This window comes from Panthera tigris, chromosome A3, assembly GCF_018350195.1.
Source record: "Panthera tigris isolate Pti1 chromosome A3, P.tigris_Pti1_mat1.1, whole genome shotgun sequence".
NCBI classification, from domain to species: Eukaryota; Metazoa; Chordata; class Mammalia; order Carnivora; family Felidae; genus Panthera; species Panthera tigris.
In genome coordinates, this window is record NC_056662.1 from 73485306 (window position 1) to 73506736 (window position 21431).

General features: G+C 34.5%; 1 protein-coding gene across 7 annotated transcripts in view; it reads right to left on the reverse strand.

The window, feature by feature from the left end:
• Window positions 1-21431, reverse strand: part of CCDC88A (coiled-coil domain containing 88A) — a 140125-nt gene that overhangs the window by 24241 nt on the left and 94453 nt on the right. For 5 of the 7 annotated variants that reach the window (XR_006215723.1, XM_042981420.1, XM_042981418.1 and 2 more), the window contains exons 16-23: window positions 20569-20696; window positions 15411-15552; window positions 11580-11744; window positions 6586-6666; window positions 6228-6389; window positions 4659-4936; window positions 4331-4474; window positions 696-882 (exon numbers count right to left, since the gene is read on the reverse strand). Coding sequence is in view for 6 of the 7 variants with exons in the window: in XM_042981420.1 (XP_042837354.1) it covers window positions 696-882; window positions 4331-4474; window positions 4659-4936; window positions 6228-6389; window positions 6586-6666; window positions 11580-11744; window positions 15411-15552; window positions 20569-20696 (1287 nt within the window). In the remaining variant the exon portion in view is untranslated. The remainder of the gene's footprint in view (window positions 1-695; window positions 883-4330; window positions 4475-4658; window positions 4937-6227; window positions 6390-6585; window positions 6667-11579; window positions 11745-15410; window positions 15553-20568; window positions 20697-21431) is intronic. The other 2 variants (XM_042981421.1, XM_042981419.1) reach the window with 1 other exon arrangement.

The window sequence follows — 21431 nt, forward strand, 5'->3', positions numbered from 1 at the left end:
GCTGCATGACTTCTGAGATTTGATCATCAAAGCAAAGATGGCTTCTGTCTTGTTCTCACCATGTTGTGAGAAAGCCCCAACGAGCCCTCAGAGACACTACGTAGAGAGAAAACTGATGCCTCCAGCTGATGGCCAGCATCAACTACCGAACATGTATTCACCTTTCAATCTTCAGGCTAGGGGCCCAGTGGCAAGTGAAGCAGAGATAAACTGGTCCCACTATCCCTGTCCAAATTCTGATCCACAGATCGGTGAACCTAATAAATGATTGTTTTACCACCAAGTTTTGGGGTAAAGTGCTATATAGCCATGTTACAAAACACTGAAACACTATGAATTTCACTTACTTGTGTTTGTCTATTTCCTTCCACCAGAATAAGCTCCACAAAGGGAGATTTTTACCTTTTTGGTTTCCTAGTACATGCTAGGTGGTAAGTAAACATTTTTTTCATTAAGCAAGGGCACAGTTTTACATTTTCAAAGTATCTGGACATGTCAGTTTAAACTAATAGTAAACAATGTTGATACTAATAATAACAGAAGTTTTTCTGAATTAGTTGTGAATTTCAATTATCCCTGATCACTTCTTTTAGAAATACCCCACAAAATATATACTGCTATCATCATTTTAATATGATTGTTTACTTTTTAGGCATGTCTTGACTCCCAAAATGAAAAAACTTGGTAAAGCTCACCTCACACTGGTTATTGAGCTTGGTGGATGTGATGTCCAACTGTTGGTATTGTTCCTTTAACTTTGAAAATTCAGCTTCTAATCTGGTTTGTTCCAGTTTGGAATTATTTAGAAGACTTTTCAAGTTTTTATGGTCAGTTTGTAAAACTTCAGTTTCTTTTACAAGCTGATTATATGTATGATTCAACCTATTTAGAAATCATGACAGAAATAGAATTAGAATCCTTAATAGCTTTCATTGTAATTTACACAGTGTGAAAATGCTGTGGATCACAGACATACTTAAAGAATATAAGACTCTTGCCAGTGACTAAACTCTTAAAAAATCAGCTTCTATTCTGTAAAACTAGATTAAAAAAATTCAGACTACTCTTCTTTTGAATCTTCCAGCATTTAAATGTTTAAGAAGACACTTATAATTTTATCATTAAAATGTGAAGTACTAATAAGAAAATATTTAGATTAAAGGACAGAAGAGAAAATAACCAATCCTGTTTAGATCTCATAGAGAAGTTTAAAATTCTAAAATTCAACGTGAAAATTCAAGAAAGATCAAGAGAATCAATCAATGCAGTACAAGAAATGATAGTCCATCAATCTGTTGCCAGATAATGGAGATATACAGGCTTAAACCAAAATTTTAGTTATTGAGATTTCCACAGCTGTGACAAATTATCCATGTTTATGTAGTCTCCAATTATTGAGAAATTGGAGATTTTTTCTGAAAAAAACTTTTAGATTTTTTATAAAAAATCAAACCATACACCTAACTTATCTGTTTCTTTCCATTATACCCTCAGAACAAAGTCCACTGACATCTAAGAGCAGAGGTCAGCAACTTTTTCTATAAAGGACCAGAGTAAATATCTTAGACTTTGTGGGTCACATGCAATATACAGCAAACTCTTTTCCTCTATGTGCCCCCCCGCAACCTTTTACAATGTAAAAACTATTTTCAGTTTGGGAGCTGAACCAAAACAGGATGGAATTGTTAAATTACTATATTGTACTACTGAAACCAATATAACACTGTATGTTAACTAACAAATCAAAATAAAAACTTAAAGTAAAAAAATAAAAAGAAGAGCTATATAATAAAATTTGTTTTTAAATGTGGAAAACAAAAACAAAAACAAAAAACAAAATCAGAATGCAGCCTGGATTTGGCCCACTGAGCTAGCTGCCTGTAGTTTAACAACCTTTATCTTACAGCATTAAGAACAGGATGGGACTTGTTCAAAACACCTAACAATCTGCTTCAACTCATTCCCCAAAGAACTGAGTCAGCTTACAAGAATTATAAATAACAAAATAGTATGTTTAAAAATCAAGACTTGGTAAAAAATAAATAAATAAAATGGCAAGACCAGAAACATACAGAAAATGTTCCATAAGTAAGTTGAATCCATGAATGAATGTATGCCATGAGTTATTAACAGCTGGTCAGATCTGAGACACACAATCAGCTACACGGTATATGTCAATATCTATGGAGATCAAAGATTTACTTACTGACGCTTCATGGGGGTGGGATATGAAGAGATACAATATACAATGTCCTCAACACCATCTCTCTGGCAAATGCTAAAATGAGCTCTTAAAGAGAGTTTTTTACAATATCCCTTAAAGCTGAGAACATTAACACCAAAATGCAATTCAGTGAACACAATACTAAAGAGGCCAAAACAAACCAGTCCATATAATAAACATTCCTGATCTGGCATTATCAAAGATTAAAACTTAGGTTATTTAGAGGAATGGATAAACAAACTATTGTTCTTCAGAATTTTTTTTTTTTTTTTTTTTGTGTGTGTGTGTGTGAAAGAGCTCTTTCAAGGTTTTGCTTAAAACCTTTGCTTCCTTTACAACATAGACATGCATGCATAAAAGCTGGGATAGAACAGCTTTGAGAGATAGAGAATACTCAGAATCACACTTCCCTTTCAAGCCTGCAGAGTCTTCTGGTTCAAGATCATCATGCTCAATTTCTTCTTATCATTTAGGCTAAGTTCCTTCTCAGAAGGCTCCTCAGAAATGAATACAATTAGATTCCTAGAAGGCCTATCCAAACTCACCAACTGACCCAGTTTGTTGCAAATTCCAACAGTGGAAAAAGGTTAGGTTCAAGATGGGACTTTGATATTAAATGCCTTCCTCAATGTTATGTGCGTAATAAAAAAGACCCTGTCTTGGGGTGCCTGGGTAGCTCAGTTGGTTGAGCGTCCAACTTCGGCTCAGGTCATGATCTCATAGTTTGTGGGTTCGGGCCCTGCGTCGGGCTCTGTGCTGACAGCTCAGAGCCTGGAGCTGCTTTGGATTCTGTGTCCCCCTTCTCTCTGCCCCTCCCCCAATGGCACTGTCTCTCTCTCTCTCAAAAATAATAAAATAATATTTAAAAAAAATTTTTAAAGACCCTGTCTAAAGGTATTCTATAACTTGTCACAATTTAGTCTTCTACTGAACATACTTTAATATCCTTCTCGATTCTATTTTTTTTTTTTTTTTTTTTTTTTTTATAAGCAGGGCTTTAATTTTCCAGATTCACCTCCATTTTTTTTTTTCCAATGTTTTTTATTTTTTTATTTTTGGGACAGAAAGAGACAGAGCATGAACGGGGGAGGGGCAGAGAGAGAGAAGGAGACACAGAATCGGAAACAGGCCCCAGGCTCCGAGCCATCAGCCCGGAGCCTGACGCGGGGCTCGAACTCACGGACCGCGAGATCGTGACCTGGCTGAAGTCGGACGCTTAACCGACTGCGCCACCCAGGCGCCCCTCCTTCTCGATTCTAGCTTGGTGTTGAGCTTATTGAAAGTCAAATCCCCTAGTACACTATTTCTAGTTATAACAATTACTAAATTAAAAACTATTGAGCATGAATATGAAAATGGCTCCACACACTTAGAGGGATTATTTTTTTTGTAAAGGAAAAGAAATAGAAATCGAAAAATGGATTATATTAAATTCATAACAGGACAATAGTCAATGAATGACCCCCACTTGAATTTTTTTGTGCTGCCTTTTAGCACTTCAGCTATGGTTAAGTCTAAGTGCAGTGCCAATGTTCAGGCTGCTTAAACTGTCAAAGGTTTCTAAAAACCCTTTGAAATGTACCCTTATGAAGCAGGCAAATTACCAGTTGGCAAGTTTTGATTTTCCCAAAGCTACAAATTAAACAATAATTGCCCCATGCAATATGAGAACCATTAATGCCTAAGACAGTTAAAAATAAGAGTTCAAATCAGTCAGCTAGAAAACAGGAGGCTGCTTACTTGTAGCAACTTTGAAAGACAAGAACTGAGATATCAGACTAGCAAAAAGACAAACATAAAGAATCAGATTTCATTACATTCTGTAGCAATAAAGCACGTAAATGCTATCAAGGTACAGATTTCTTTATATAATGTGGCTTAAAAAATTAATTAGTTGAATAAATCAAGAGAGAAACAGTAAGAGAAAACAAGGGACCAAGGTTTTCAAGCCATTTTATAACTAGCTGCATGATTTTGGTGGGTAATTTACATGTTGTTCTGGGGACTCTTTAAAAATTCTAAATTACAGATGGTAATGCAAAGGGGGCAGTATACACTCTGGATGTAATGAATAATATAAAACTAAAATATATAAATATTTATTACCTATCATTTTCACCACAAAGTTTCTTATATTCTGCAGCTATAGTCTCATGGTTTTTGTTTTCAAGCAGCATTTTTTCCTGTTCTACTTTCAGTGTTTTTTCCAAATCTTCCAATTGTCCTTTCCGTTTTAGTAACTGATTGTAACTGGGAAAAAAAGGTATTTGGTTTATAATATTTCTTTAGAAAAAAGAAAATACTTTAGAAACAAAGAAAACAAGAGTAATTTATTAATAAGTATCACATAAACATGATAAATTTCCTATATAAATTATCTTAGTTCTGTTTAACATAAAATTTATTATATTATCTAAAGAAGATAATAAATTACCGATCTTCAAGGTCTTTATGTTCTACTTCAAGATTTTTGTGGGCAGACTTTAGAGTTCCATGTTTAGCGATGAGAGACTCATACTCTGAAGCCTGCCGTTCATGAAGAAGTTCCAGCTTTTCATGATCTTTGATCAGAGAATCATAGAGAGATTTCAGGTCTTCTCGCTCTTTGATTACAGCTTCATTTTCATTTTCTAAGGAAGACTGCTGGATTAGGAGTTGTGCATTCTGGTTCATCAGTGAAGTACTTTGGGAATTAAGGGTAGAATTTTCAACCTGTAAGAACGCATATTGTTATCAGACATAAATAGCTACCTGCTCTTTGAGAAGACACAAATATGTGGTATGTGTTTATTACAGATAAAATAATTTTCCCATGTTAAAAATTATTCAAAAATATAACTAATGGCAACATAAAAAATATAAAAGATAACAGTGACTTTAAGGAGCTCTATATAAATCACAACAGATCATTTCATACTATACTGAGAAAGTTTGGTTTTTATAAGTATCCCAAAGAAAAGCCTACAATTTAATTTTTATTTTTGGCAGATGTTATTAAAAATTATTATGAGATATATACCATACATGTTTTGGATTCAATTATTTTAAATGAAGGTGATTAGAAACAATTTGTATTCCACTCATGAAAAACTACAGAATCCAAAATGCTAATTTATCACTTCCTAAAAGTTGAGGGTTGACAGAACTGAAAAATTACTTGTGACATTTCAACTGGAAATTTTCTCAAGAGTCTACATTAACTTAGCATGTGTTTTACCATGTGGAAAAGAGTTACAGATTTGGAGATGGAATTTTTTCCTCTGGCTCTTTAAGAGGTTTCAAAGAGTTACACTTTCCCAGACCTGATCGTTCTATTTGAAAAGACACTGCAGCATTAAGTGCAAGATTGATCCTCTGAACCAAGGAAAAGTCTGAAGACAAAATTCTCATGCTGTGTTGGTTTCTAATAACTGATATGAAAGCTGTAAAAATGAAATAAGCAATGGTATGTTGCAACCATATTCTAAAGCAAAGGTTTCTGCTTAATTACAGTCAACTTGCTGAAACAGGTAAAAGGCCATAAAGTAAACATAAATAAAATAAAGATGAAATTATATTTTAACTAAGTATTTTATTTTGCTTATTTATTTATTTTGTTTAATGCTGGGCCTTTCTGGCAGGTGCTGCTGAAGCGCCCCTGGCTCCTTGTGCAGGCTCCTGTTGTGCTCTACTATGGCCCTGGGCACTCCCATAAATAAGTATTTTAAATAAAAATTTTTAAATATAAACAAAGTTTTTTAGTAATTTAAATAAAGATAAAATTACCTTTATTTTATTTATGTTCATTGAATGAATTTGTTAGTTAATATTTAGAGGTTCTGACATTTAAAAAAATGCTGATATATGAAAGTCTGGTATAGCACTAAATAGATTTTATCATCCATTAATTTATCTCCCATTAAATTCACTCACTAAGAAACAATGTTACCATGTCCAGTTATCCTTATTTTAAGAGCATTAATTCAAAAATTTGGTTGCACATCCCCAAATATTACATTACAACCTGAAGCTTCGCATTCTGCGTTTGAAGAGTAGTATTCTGCTCCTGTAAGGACACTGTCTGCCTCTGAAGTGCAAGAATCTGAGCCTGCAAATTATTGTTCTGTGTCTCAAGTTGCTTCAGTTGAGTTTTCAGTGCTTGCTTCTCTGCTTGCAATGTAGCATTCTTAATACAGAAAACACATTTTAAAAAGCAACAAACATTTCTGTTTAACAGATATTATAATTTCATAACAACTATTACCATTATAATCCAAAAAAAATCCCAACAACCTTAAAAGAGTTAAACAGTTCCCTACTATTCCAAATTGTAAAGAGAGATTTAATCTAAGAGAAAGAAAATGATAATACTAAAACCTTACCATACTATTGTGTCTCTGTACTGTCTGCTTTATAGCGTCCGAAAAATAAAATATTCCATTCTCAATAATTAACATAAGAAACTAGAATGGAGAGAGGGAGGCAAACCATAAGAGACTCTTAAACACAGAGAACTAACCAGAGTTGCTGGAGGGGAGTAGATGGGGGGATGGGTTACATGGGTGATGGGCATTAAGGAGGGCACTTTTTGGGATGAGCACTGGGCATCACATGTAAGACATGAATCACTGGATTCTACTCCTGAAGCCAAGACTACACTGTATGTTAACTAACTTGAATTTAAATTAAAAAAAAAAAAAAGAAACTAGAATGGGGTGTTAAATCCTTTTTGTAGTGTTCAAAAGTGCATGGGATTGTGTCTAGCCAATGAAGTGCACATTTTCTAATTGCCCAAAGGCAAATACATATAGGCGAGTGCTGGTCCCAGGGGTAGCAGCAAAACTATTTTATAAACACAAATTTAAGAGAGAAGCAGAACAATTTCAACTATGTGTTTAAAAAATTTAGGCCGTAATTGACCTAACAGATGTTATATATTTTCTGTAGTGATTTTTTTTTTTTCTATAGTATAAAACACTCACTAAAACTCTATCTCATCTATAGGACTTCTGGAGCAAATCCAAACAAAACATACAATTTTCAATTTTTCGAGTACATTTGAACATATTTCAATTATATAAACAGTTGAATTACTATGCAAATAATAGATCATTATTAATTTAATGCAATATATATTAACTGTTTGCCATAGATACTGTATTTTTAGGATTATTTCTAAATAGCATTTCATAAAAAATTAGTATCAAAAAGTATAAACAAAGAACCCTCTAGAAAACTGAAATAAAACTTTATATATAAAAAGGCCAGAATTTGTTGCATATAACTGTGATATGCATAAAAAGTTACACTGAACCACAACAGATCACTTTTATTGTACCTACACAGGGGACAGAGGAAACATTCATTTTATACGCTTTCATGTTACATATACATGTCACTGTATGAAAGGCAAGTAATGATTTAACCCATACATTATACCACAAAATCAAAGCTGAGGAAGCCAAAGGCTTTAAGATGGGTTTTGATACTGTCCTTTTCTTATGCTAATTTGTTTAGATAAAAAGGATAAAAAAATTTACACTGGAAGAATAATATGGAACACTAATGTATTTATATGTCATCTTGATACACCAAAGAAGTGAACCATTTTTCACTTACGTACGTTAAGTACCTTGTAGTTCAGGTCTTAATAAACCAAAATGTGCAAGCTCTAATGTTAAGTCTGGGTATCCCTATAGGAATAAGAAAAATTCCTATAGTCTATAAAAGAATAAAAGAGAGTAGAAAGGATATCTCAGAGCAAGAAAAAATTTACAATGGAGAAGTTATGAGGTCAGTAAATACATTGGCAAAAACACCAAAATTACCAGTCTAATATAGGGCTAGCCTTCTTTATAAACCATTAATGGCTAAAATATGACAACCAAGTAATTTTTTTCCAATAGAAATTTATAAAGGAAGTCAGAGGGATAAGAAATTTACCTTACAGAACTTTACAAGTCAGCCAAATTTTCTGAAATACAATTATTAATCCAAGTGATGGAGGTGTGTGTCTATGTGTATATATATAAAATCACTGAATAATTAAAAATAGGCATTCATAACAGCTGATAATAAAGATGTAAAATAGCTCGCCAATTTAAAACATGAAAATTAAAATATTTTCTTTTTGCTTTAATAAAAATTAAAAGACTAGTAATATCAAATGTATATCTAAAAAAACAGGTACTCTATTAGAAGGACTGAAAACGAATGTGATTTTCAATTTTAAGTGATGATATCATTTAAAATTACACACATACACAGATATGTATATATACCCTTTGGCCTATCAATTCCACTGTCAGGAATTTACCACCCTATGAACATATTATACATAGATTTTCATTGCAGCAAAATCTGAAAATAACCTAAATGCCCATCAATGTGGGTTTTATTTAAATAAATTAGAGTAACATCCATACTATGGAATAATGTGTTCATTAAACAAAATGAGATAGATCTATATCTCTCTAAAATACAGAGATCCTCAAAATATCGTATAGCATGATCCCACAGATATAACTGTAAAAGAAATACACTCCCAGACATACAGATGGCTAACAAACACATGAAAAGATGCTCAACATCACTCATCATCAGGGAAATACAAATCAAAACTACATTGAGATAACACCTCACACCTGTCAGAATGGCTTAAATTAACAACACAAAAAAACAACAGATGTTGGAGAGGATTCGGAGATTCCACACTGTTGGTGGGAATGCCAACTGGTAATTCCACTCTGGAAAACAGTACGGAGGTTTCTCAAAAAGTTACAAATAGAACTACCCTATGATTCAGCAATAGCACTAATGGATATTTACCCAGAGGACACCAAAATATTGATTCAAAGGGATACATGCACCTTGATGTTTACAGCAGCACTATCAACAATAGCCAAATTATGGAAAAAGCCCAAATGTCCATTGACTGATGAATGGATAAAGAAGTTGTGGTATATAGGGGCACCTGGGTGGTTCAGTCGGTTAAGCTTCTGACTCCAGATTTCAGCTCAGGTCACGATCTCACAGTACATGAGTTTGAGCCCCACATCAGGCTCTGTGCTGACAGGGCAGAGCCTGCTTGGGATTCTCTCTCTCCTTCTCTCTTTGCCCCTCCCCTACTCTCTCTCTCAGAATAAATAAATAAAACTTAAAAAACCTATGACCCAGCAATAGCACTACTAGGAATTTACCCAAGGGATACAGGAGTGCTGATGCATTGTGGCACATGTATCCCAATGTTCATAGCAGTGCTTTCAACAATAGCCAAATTATGGAAAGAGCCTAAGTGCCCATCAACTGATGAATGGATAAAGAAGATGTGGTTTATATATACAATGGAATACTACTTGGCAATGAGAAAGAATAAAATCATGCCATTTGCAGCAACGTGGATGGAACTGGAGGTATTATGCTAAGTGAAATAAGTCAGTCAGAGAAAGACAGATATCATATGTTTTCACTCATATGTGGATTTTGAGAAACTTAACAGAAGGCCATGGGGGAAGGGAAGGGGAAAAAAATAGTTACAAACAGAGAGGGAGGCAAACCATAAGAGACTCTTAAACACAGAGAACAAACTGAGGGTTGATGAGGGGTGGGGGAGAGGGGAAAGTGGGTGATGGGCATTGAGGAGGGCACTTGTTGGGATGAGCACTGGGTGTTGTATGTAAGCCAATTTGACAATAAATAATATTACAAAATAATAATAAATATATCAAAAAAGAAAAAAGAAGTTTATATATATGATGGAATATTATTTGGCCATAAAAAAAGAACAAAATCTTGCCATTTGCCACCATGTGGATGGAGCTAGAGACTATTATGTTAAGCAACAGAAGTCATTCAGAGAAAGACAAATACCGGATGATTTCACTCACGTGTGGAATTTAAGAAAGGTAACAGATGAACACAGGGGGAAGAAACTAAAGGCGAAAACCAGAAAACAGACTCTTAACTATAGAGAACAAACTGAGGGTTGCTGAAGGGGAGGAAGGCATGGTGATGGGTTAAATGGGTGATGGGTATTAAGGAGGGCACTTGTGATGAGCATAGGGTATTATATATAAGTAATGAATCACTAAATCCTACACCTGAAACTAATATTACATTGTATATTAAGTAACTGGGATTTAAATCTTGGATGAAAAAAAGAAATCTACTTCTATACACAGATAAATCATTTTTCTGGGAAAACAAACTGTTTACAGTGATTACTTCTGGATGAGAAAGTAGGAATCAACACTGTAGGAAATTAATTTTTGGCATTATGGCTTTAAAGTTTGCAAAACATGTTACATTAAAACACAAAAGCAACAACTGCAATTATTTTACTTGTTAATATATATATTCCAAAAGCTCATTCATCTTTAAAGGATAGATGTTTGGTGAATTTATTTGATTACTGTTTCTTGTCAAGTATTTCTCCAACTCATTCAGGGAATATTTACTGTGTCTGCTATCCACCAGGCTTAAGTCTACATACTGAAGGCATAGTGGGAAAAAAGAAAGAAACGCATTATAAAGAAACTAAATAAGGCAGTGGCTTGATATTAAATGGCTTAGGTTGAGAATAGCTACTTGACTGGTGGAGGGGTCGGAAAAGACCTCTCACAGGAGATGTGTCAAATAAGGCCTGAATCCTGAGGGAAGCTAGCCATGTGTTCTATGTAGAGGATGCGAACATAAAGGTCTGGAAATAGGAATAGAGAAGGCCAATATGACTAGAATTAATTGACTGACTATATATCAGACATTGTTTTGTGTTTTCCAGGTATTCACTATAGTAATATTATCTCCAGATAAATCAACAGAGGGGGTGGAAGAGTGCTATGCTATAAGGCCAGCAATATAGGCAGGACAAAGTCAGGAATGATCTTACAAGACACTAAAAAATTTGGATTTTATTCTAATTGGAAGGGGAAGCCAATGAAGACTTTAAGTAGAAAAGTGGTATGACTAAGTTTTATGTTTTAAAATAAAAACTGCCTATTGTAATAGGAATGGGTTAGACTGAGCCAGGAGTAGAAGTGGGGGAAGACAGCCCCTGAGAGGATATTCTCTCATCCAGATGAGAGATGAAGGTACCTTAGACTAGAGTGGTAGCAGCAACAATGGGACAGAAGTAGATGGGCTTGGGATGTATTTTCACAAGAGTCGACAAAGCTTGCTGATGGACTTATATCAGGGTAGAAAAGTATATTAAATTATTAGTTCTTCAGTCCTTTATTACATTATAAAATAAATCACTCGAGAAAATATAAGATGAACAAAGCTCCAAAACCAGATTAAATAAATTTTCTGAATTATATATCCAATGCTACTTTACTTCTAAAAAATCTTATTCCCACAAAAATTTAAAAATACTTACATTTCTTTCTACTTCAATTAATCTGTCTTTAACCTTCAGAAGCTCTCTAGTCGTTTCTTGACTTTCTCGCTCCCATTTATTATCTTCACCAGAAGTTGGAGGAGAGCTCTGTACCATCCTTTCTTCATCTTGTCTCTGTTTGAGAGCTTCATAGTTCTTTTTCACCTAATATTTTATTTAAAATATTTTAATGGGGAGAAAAAAAATCACCAAAATTATTACTTCTCACAATTAGATTCTGCACTAGTCTAGTGAATAGGAGAGACACTTCATTTAAAACTATGATAAATAATATGTATGACTATCATTACTATCATGATCACAATTTATGCTTTGTCAATTGCAAATCCTTTCCTTGTAGAAAATATTAAATATACTCTGTTTATGTGCCATACTCCAATTACATATTCTGTAATTTCAGATCCTATTGTTTATGATGAAGAATATATTAACTGGAAATAGACATGTTGCTAAATATTAGTAATTGTTTTTTGACATATCTATCGCTGATTTAGAGATTTCAGAGATACCCCATGTAAAGAACAAATGAAGACCTGACATACATAATAATTCCTTCTAAAAAGATACCTAAAGTTGAAGAAGTATCTATAAATGTCTGCTCTTGTAAGAAGGATATGTTGCCCAGAATGCGCTATATTAATAAAGAAAATTAATGACTTCTTTATTCAGATCCTAAATCACATGTAATGACTACATTTTATAAAAAGTGAGCAATCCAAGGATATATCTTACCCAGGGTTTTCTGGTGTGATTACAACCAAATCCTACTTTAAGAGAGTCAACTCAAATACTAACAACTGGGTAATCTTACAGTACCAAAATTACTGATTAACTTAATATCTCTCTTTAATTTAGACTGATTATTATTATTATACTTATCTTGAATCATTTCTTTTTTCCTAGGAGACATTTATACTAAATTTCTAAATTAAAGCTCAAACTTTGTATTAAGGCAAAAATATAAATGTCTAAAATAATTCAACATCTAGGGGTGCCTGGGTGGCTCATTTATTTCAGCTCAGGCTATGATCCCATGGTCCATGAGATCAAGTCCAGCATCCAGCATTGTCAGCGTGGAGCCTGCTTGAGATTCTCTCTCCCTCTCTCTGCCCCTTCCCCACTTGTACATATGTACATGTACTCTCTCCCTCTTTCTCTCTCTAAATAAATAAACTTAGGGGCGCCTGGGTGGCGCAGTCGGTTAAGCGTCCGACTTCAGCCAGGTCACGATCTCGTGGTCCGTGAGTTCGAGCCCCGCGTCAGGCTCTGGGCTGATGGCTCGGAGCCTGGAGCCTGTTTCCGATTCTGTGTCTCCCTCTCTCTCTGCCCCTCCCCCGTTCATGCTCTGTCTCTCTCTGTCCCAAAAATAAATAAAAAACGTTGAAAAAAAAATTTAAATAAATAAACTTAAAATAAAAACAGAAATTTGAGGCGCCTGGGTGGCTCAGTCGGTTGAGCGGCCGACTTCGGCTCAGGTCATGATCTCGCAGTCCATGAGTTCGAGCCCCGCGTCGGGCTCTGTGCTGACAGCTCGGAGCCTGGAGCCTGTTTCGGATTCTGTGTCTCCCTCTCTCTGACCCTCCCCCATTCATGCTCTGTCTCTCTCTGTCTCAAAAATAAATAAACATTAAAAAAAAAATAAAAAAAAATAAATTAAAAAAAATAATAAAAACAAAAATTTAAAATAATTCAATATGTAAGGCAAACCTTAGGCAACTTATGACTCAACAAAAAACTTTGCCACTATTGAGTTAGAAAATAATGAAGTGAGACTGAAGAAAAAAGATGCCCTAGATAGAATATAATTTAAAGCATGGCTAAATGATTTAATAGGTATTCTGGGATCCTAATTTTCCAGTTTTGAGGGTTTTTTAAAAAATTACTTTTAATACCCTAATAACATGAGTGACATCATTTCCTGTCTCCTATTTTACATTAATTTTCCACAGCGTTTTTCTAGGCTTATAAAGACTACAGACATATGCCATTATTAAGAAGCAGAGCAGAGAGTAATACACAAAGCTTATTTTTAGCACACTGTTCTTATAAGTATGTTTCAAAATTGGACCCTTTACCTTATATATCATTAATCAGAATCTGTGATTTATGTTCACATAAAAAAATGACATATTTTCCATTGAGGTTTCTTAGAGACAGCATATAGGTGTGTCTTGCCTTTTTACCTTATTTATGAATCTCAGTCTCTCAATTGAGGTGTTTAGACCTTTTATATTTAATGTGATGATTAATCTGGTTTGGTTTAAAACTGCCATTTTGCTATTTGTTTTCTATTTGTCCAATCTTTACTTTGTTCCTCATTTTTTCTTTTTTTGTTTTGTTTTTTTTTTTGGATTTTTTATAATTCTATTTTATCTCCTTTGCTGGCATATTAGCTATACCTTTTTTGACATGCTATTTTAGTAGTTACTTCAGGCATTCAACTCATACTTAACTTTCATAGTCTTCAAGTGATATAGTATTAAAATCCAGAACAATCTAATTCCAGTTGAATGGTAGGAAGCTAGTCCAGTAATAGCTATGCCAAAATGGCTGGAAGTGGAAGACGATGACATTTTGAATCTCTGTTCTCTAGACTTGAAATACATGCAATACTAACCCACACCCATACCCAATTATTTTCTGGCTGAGTAGCTTTATGAAGTTGACTTTCTTTGTAACCGACATACTGGAGATTAATTAACTCTGGTGCCAAATTTTACTTTATTTTTTGGATAATTCTTTATGTTAACTAAGCAAAATTCTAGAGTTTCTTCTGTAATGATATATATTTCATGGTATAAATACCAACAATGATGTTATGGGCAAATGGGGAACAAAATCTTTTTCCTTTTCTGCGTGGGAAATTCATCTTTGGTAACTGTGCCTTTGGAAACCTGTATATCCATTGTGGAGATCTTATATCTATGCCTTAAGTGTTTCTGCAAGAGATGATGACTACTATGGAGCATACAGTCTCAAAGCAAGGGCAGCTCCTGCAAGTTCAATGTGAATCTCATCATTTTGCACTTGAACTGTCATATGGTGTGAATATGACTCTAGACAACTATATGAAGAGGGATCCTTGACAATGCCCTGCTCTATACTTGTACTTAGAACCAAGTAGTTCTAAATGTGGCCCATAGTAATCTTGTCAATCTGAATGTTTAGTTGATTGTAAAATCACTCTTGGTGGTACTACAGAGATGATTAAAGGGAAAAAAAAAAACAGAACATGATTCTACCAATCTACCATACACTAACCCTAGGAAATGGGCAAGCCCCTTTGATTTCAATTTATTTATGTAAAGGAAAACAGACAGTCGCTCTTGCCTTGCGTATTTCACAGAATTATTCCAAATATCATAAGAAAACGGGTCTAGGAGAAAACCTCAAATTTATGAGATCAAGTGCTTTCATATACCACACATACTATTTGCCTCTACTTGGTATCCTCATACCCACATCTATGCCTACCAAACTGTTACCTGGATTTTCAATAGGAGTAGGGTGTTAGAGTGAAGTGTCAGTATCACACTGAAAGCTTTTCCCAATAGAGTAAGACTGCCTCTTCACCACCCCATTCCCACAATACTGATATGCCTCTAACTGCATGGTGGAAATGGAGTTTAATAAATTACAGTGGATAAACAAAATATAGTTGTAATGAACTAAAAGACAAAGATTTGTTACTCTCAAATTTAAGAAAAAGAAACAGACACAATACTAATGATGTTGCTTTTTTGTTTCCTACTTTACATTTTTCTGTCAAAATATCCAACAATTAAAATTCCTTCCAAGGAAATCACTTACTGTTTTAAGTTCTTGGCGCAACTGCTGGTTGTAATTTGTGGATTCTTCTAATCGAGCTTCTAAAGCAGCAATTTTTTCTTCTTTAATTTCAAGAGACTTCTTTAGAGTCGATTCTAATTTTGATTCCAAAAGTTTGTACCTACTATCCAAGTACAAAAATAACATAGTTCATCACTGGAGGTCAAAAATTATTTTTAAAGATCATTATGACCATAGACACTGATGCCATAAAGAGGTCTTATGAAACAATATTTTTTTAAGAGGTGAATTATTCTATTGCCCCACTCTCCCCTTTAAACTCTTCCTGGTTACAAAAAAAAAAAAAAATCAACTAGGTAACCAGAGCTTCAGATTATAGCCTAGGTTGTCAAAAGCAAAAATTGATGCTCAAAAAAAGGCATCTGGAAGATGTAAATCCCAAAATATTCTTTTTACTTTTATAAGGATAGAATCCATAGGAAAAGAAGTAGATGGGTTTATTATATTATTAAGCATTTGTCTATGATATGAATGTGTTAAGATACTTGTACAAGGAGATAGGTATAGTTAAGCTTAAAACTCATGGAAGGGTACAGAGTACTTACAGAATATTTTAGAAAGGGAATGATATACCAAAGATACTGGATACTGGTAACAGAGTAGGAAGAGGCAAATGCGAATGTCAGTATTTTAGTTATGTTTTTGAATGGTGATTTCATAAAAAATTATATTATTTACGGTTAAAAACTTTTTTAAAATTAAAAAATGTCTATTTTTGAGAGAGAGACAGAACATGATCAGAGAAGGAGAAGAGAGAGAGGGAGACAAATAATCTGAAGCAGGTTCCAGGCTCTGAGCTGTCAGCACAGAGCCCGACGTGGGGCTCGAACCCACAAACTGCGAGATCATGACCTGAGCTGAAGTCATATGCTTAACTGACTGAGCCACCCAGGCACCCTGCGGTTAAAATTTTTTTTACAAAAAGGACAGTGCACGAACACAGTTTGAGAGTGAATCACAAACTAGAGATTATGACTAATTCATATACCTGAGAACCTTGATGACTAAACCAAATAAAAACCTAAAGTACATATATGAGAAATTTTATCACATTCTGCCTTTTACTTTAGTTAATTTGTGTGTATTTGTGTATATATACGTTTTACAATTTTTTTCTTGCTCAATCAGTTTTTAAGTTCACTGAGCACAGAGACCAAATCTCACTCGTTTTGGTATTGGCTTGAGTCAACAGATATTTTTAAAGCATTTTATGAATCTAACTTTGGATATATTTAATGTTGGATGCCTGAGTTGCCTCTAGACTGTCCAGATAGAGATGTCCACTAAGCAAAAAATAATGTGACTATCAGGTAAGATGATGGATGGCAATGCATAGCATACACAACAAAGAGGCCTGAGAACATAACACTAGGAAACTACAGTAAAACCTTGGGTTGTGAGTAACTTGTTCTGCAAGTGTTCTACAAGCGAGCAAACATTTCTAATAAATTTTAACTTGATAAATGAGCGATGTCTTGCAATACAATTAGTACATGATACCGAACATCACGTGATCACAACTGAACCAATGGTTCTTGAAATTCACTTTGATATGTCAGTGCTTTGGATTACAAGCTTGTTTCCAGAATGAATTATGCTTGCAAACCAAGCTTTTACTATATATTGAGACACAGGAAAAGAGCTGTTAAAAAAGAATAGACAGGAGTGATCACTTAGCACTCTATTTGTAACTTTATCACTAAATTTACTTTGTTGCATTCTACCTATTTGTACATACAAATCCATAACTTAGACTACCTATTCCTTTATGGCAAGAATAATATCTTAATTATATCTTAAAAGGGTCAGAGAGAATGACGCCAGTGAGAAAGATGAAAAGGTTAGACTGTTAGAGATACCATCTGAGATTAGAGGTAAACACAGAGGCAGATATACATAAACTCCAAGACAGAAGGGATAGAATATTAAAGGAATTTATGTTTGTGAACTTTTTTTTTCTTTGTGATGCTAAGGTTAACGTAATGGTTGAGAAAAGAAGCTGGTTTAGTGGCTTAAGACACTTCTTTTCCTGATCTACCAAATTTGATCATGGTCTCAATTTCATTTCCTAAAACACTGAGTTCAACATGTACCTTTATCTCTATTTCTAATGCTTTCGTTATATATATATAAATGTGCAGACTAATGAACACATCAATTACATCTTGCCTAGCCTATTTCAACAGCTTCCTAACTGATCTCTGTGACTCTAATTTGCCCTTTTTCTAATCCATATTCCTTTTTTTAAATATATTTATTTTGAGAGAGAGAGAGAGAGAGCACACACACACAAGTGGGGGAAGGGCAGAGAGAGAGGGAGAGAGAGAATACCAAAGAGACTATACTGTCAGTGCAGAGCCTGATGCAGGGCTCGAACTCAATGAACCATGAGAACATGACGTGAGCTGAAATCAAGAGAAGGATGCTTAACAAACTGAGCCACCCAGGTGCCCCTTTCTAATCCATCTTTCACATCACTCTAAGAATTACTCAAAAGGGGTTGCCTGGGTGGTTCAGTTGGTTGAGTGTCCAACTCTTGATTTTCAGCTTAGGTCATGATCCCAGGGTCATGGGATTGAGCCTCGCATTAGATTCTGTGCTGAGCTGGAGCCTGCTTGAGACTCTCTCTGTTCCCCTCTTCCTCTTTACTCCTCTCCCCCATTTGCAGGTTCTCTTTCTCAAATTAGAAAAAAAATTCTCAACATAACTTTGTGCTTTATTTGCATGGAATGCCATCTCCACCAATTCCACCTTGCATATTTCAGTCATTCTTTATGGCTCAGCTGAAGCATTATCAATTCTTTGATGCTTGATGGTCAGCAAATTTTAAGAGCTCAATTAACATTGAGTAGCTGTTTGAATTAAGGTTTGAAAAGAGCCACCAAACAATATGAAGGACCCACCTACAACTGGGTTCTAAAAGGGTTAGGGTGGTTACATGGTTTACTGTTTTTTTCCCCTCAACTATTTAAATGTCTTACATACACACACAGGTAATAAATGTTTGAATAAAAAAGCGATGTATATTCAGTATCTATATTAAGAAGCAGTCAACTAAATTGGGCCTTAACTATTTACTTAACTCAAATAAAAATAGTTTCTCATATGGGAATGCAAGCTGGTGCAGCCACTCTGGAAAACAGTATGGAGGTTCCTCAAAAACTAAAAATAGAACTACCCTATGACCCAGCAATTGCACTACTAGGTATTTATCCAAGGGATACAGGTGTGCTGTTTTGAAAGGACACATGCATCCCCATGTTTACAGCAGCACTATCAACAATAGCCCAAGTATGGAAAGAGCCCAAATGTCCATCGATGGATGAATGGATAAAGCAGATGTGGTATGTGTGTATATACACACACACACACACACACACACACACACACACATACACACACAATGGAGTATTACTCGGCAATCAAAAAGAATGAAATCTTGCCATTTGCAACTACATGGATGGAATTGGAGGGTATTATGCTAAATGAAATTAGTCAGAGAAAGACAAAAAATCATATGACTCCACTCATATGAGGACTTTAAGAGACAAAAGAGATGAACTTAAGGGAAGGGAAACAAAAATAATATAAAAACAGGGAGGAGGACAAAACAGAAGAGACTCATAAATATGGAGAACAAACTGGTGGGTTACTGGAGGGGTTGTGGGAGGGGGGATGGGGTAAATGGGTAAGGGGCACTAAGAAATCTACTCCTGAAATCATTGTGGCACTATATGCTAGCTAACTAATTTGGATGTCAATTTTAAAAAAATTAAATTAAATTAAATTAAAAGCAATAAAATAAAATGGCAAAAAAATAGTTTCTCATGAAACAGTTGTATGATTAATCCAATTACAGTTGCTTGAATTCAATGCTAGAACTAATGCCTCAAATTACTTCTATTTGTTATTACAGAATCTATTAGTATCAACCAACCTATTCTTAACTTTGAATATTTTCCAAATGACAAAAACAAATCTCTTATAACAGCATTAATTTTCCCTGTATACATTATTTAATATAGACTATAAATACTGTAACAGTAATAATGGGTAGACAATAAAATACAAATTCTATTACAAAAATTCCAATGAACTAAAATCTAGTCTACATAGAACTGTATTTTTAACAATATATCCTTCCAGTCTAGCTGGAATCACATGGCTGGCTAGATGCTAAACCATAGACTACTTGAAAAATCTGATTGTTTGATAGATTGTAATTACCATAGGAATATAAATTTTTTTTAACCTTATATTGATCATTCTCAAAATTAAAGGGCATATAAAGTAAGGTTTTATTGTTTCTCACCTTACTTTTCCACATTATTATTATTTTTTTAAGTAGGCTTCACACCCAGTGTGGAGCCCAACATGGGGCTTGAACTCACAACCATGAGATCAAGACCTGAGCCAAGATCAAAACTCATATGCTTAATAGTCACCCAGGTGGCCCATTCCACATTTTTTTAAATGTTTATTTCGAGAGAGAAAGAGAGAGAGAGGCAGAGAGAGAGGGAAAGAAAGAATACCAAGATGACTCCATGCTGTCAGCACAGAGCCCAACACAGGGCTCGAAACCAGGAACCACAAGATCATGACCTGAGCCTAAATCAAGAGCCAGATGCTTAGCTGACTGTACCACCCAGGAGCCCCTCCATATTATTTTTATACCTTAGCTACCTCAGCATATTTTCCTTTGTTTCATATTTCTTCTTTCTCTAAGTCCACTTTTGCACACAAAATAAATGAAAGAATTGAGGCATTTAAGCACATGATTCAAATAAAAACTAACTTTATATTTCAAGAGAGAGGGGTTTGTTGTTAATGTCTCATTCTACTTTCATAGGTAATTATAGTTTCTGCTCTTTTGCTACATGAGTGGCTTCCTGTTTTCCTATTATGTAACTATTTATAGTAACATTTTAGCATTTTTCTTGTATTAGGTTGTGTTTATCTGATTTTTTACTTTTTTTTCTTATAGAACTTTCTCTATGGGAAGAGAGGAAACAGAAACAGGGTGACATATGCAAATATTCTATAGCTGATACAGCAGAAAAGGTTTGAGCAAAAATATAACAATAATTTAAACTGTTTGCCAAATAGACTTAATACTCACCTGTCATCAGTACTCTGCTCATCATGCAAGAGTCGCTCTTTATTTAACCCTATCTTTTCAAGCTCATGAGTTAATTTTTCAAGATCATTATTCATTTGTTGAGTCTTCAATTTTTCACACACCAAATCCTTATTTTGAAAGGAATGCAAGACTCACATAAGTGTCATGACCATGAACATCTAGGAAATTCAGTCACGATTGTAACTACCACTATCCAGGAATACATATATATAATTCAAACCAGGAAAAAAAGAAATGTTGTTGAATTTTTCCTTCATCACTAACAAGTAGTTAAGCAAAAAAATAAACTAGTTCAAACAATATGGTTTTCCTTTTTTGTTTTTTTTTTTGCTAATATTACTTGTAATTTTTGTATTAAAAACTAAAAGGAAAAACTCTTTACTTGTGAACTCTTGAGGACTGAAAGCTGTGAGAAAAAGAACACATATCTACTAACTTTTTAATAATAAGCTAGAACCTTAGTGCATATTTCTATGAATATATGCTGGATGCAACACCCTTCTTCCACCTCAAGCATCCCTCTGCCAGTGGAAGAGGTCTAACATATTGATCTGAAGAACTAGGGTACACTGTTAGAAGTTCAGACACGAGGAACCCTGTTCCTGTCTGTAGGACGGTACAACAACAGAAAGAAAAAAGCAAAAAGCTAATAATGGGCCCCTCTCAATGCCTCTTTAGCAGAAATGCAGACTTCCCAATGTGACGTTCTGCCAGGATGCAAAGAAACTTTTTAATTGAACTTAAAAGAGTTCTCATACAGAGTATATAGCATAGGGGTAGCAAAAAAAGGCCAAGCATGCTATGAAGAACATGAATATGATCTACACCATGTTTCACTTGGA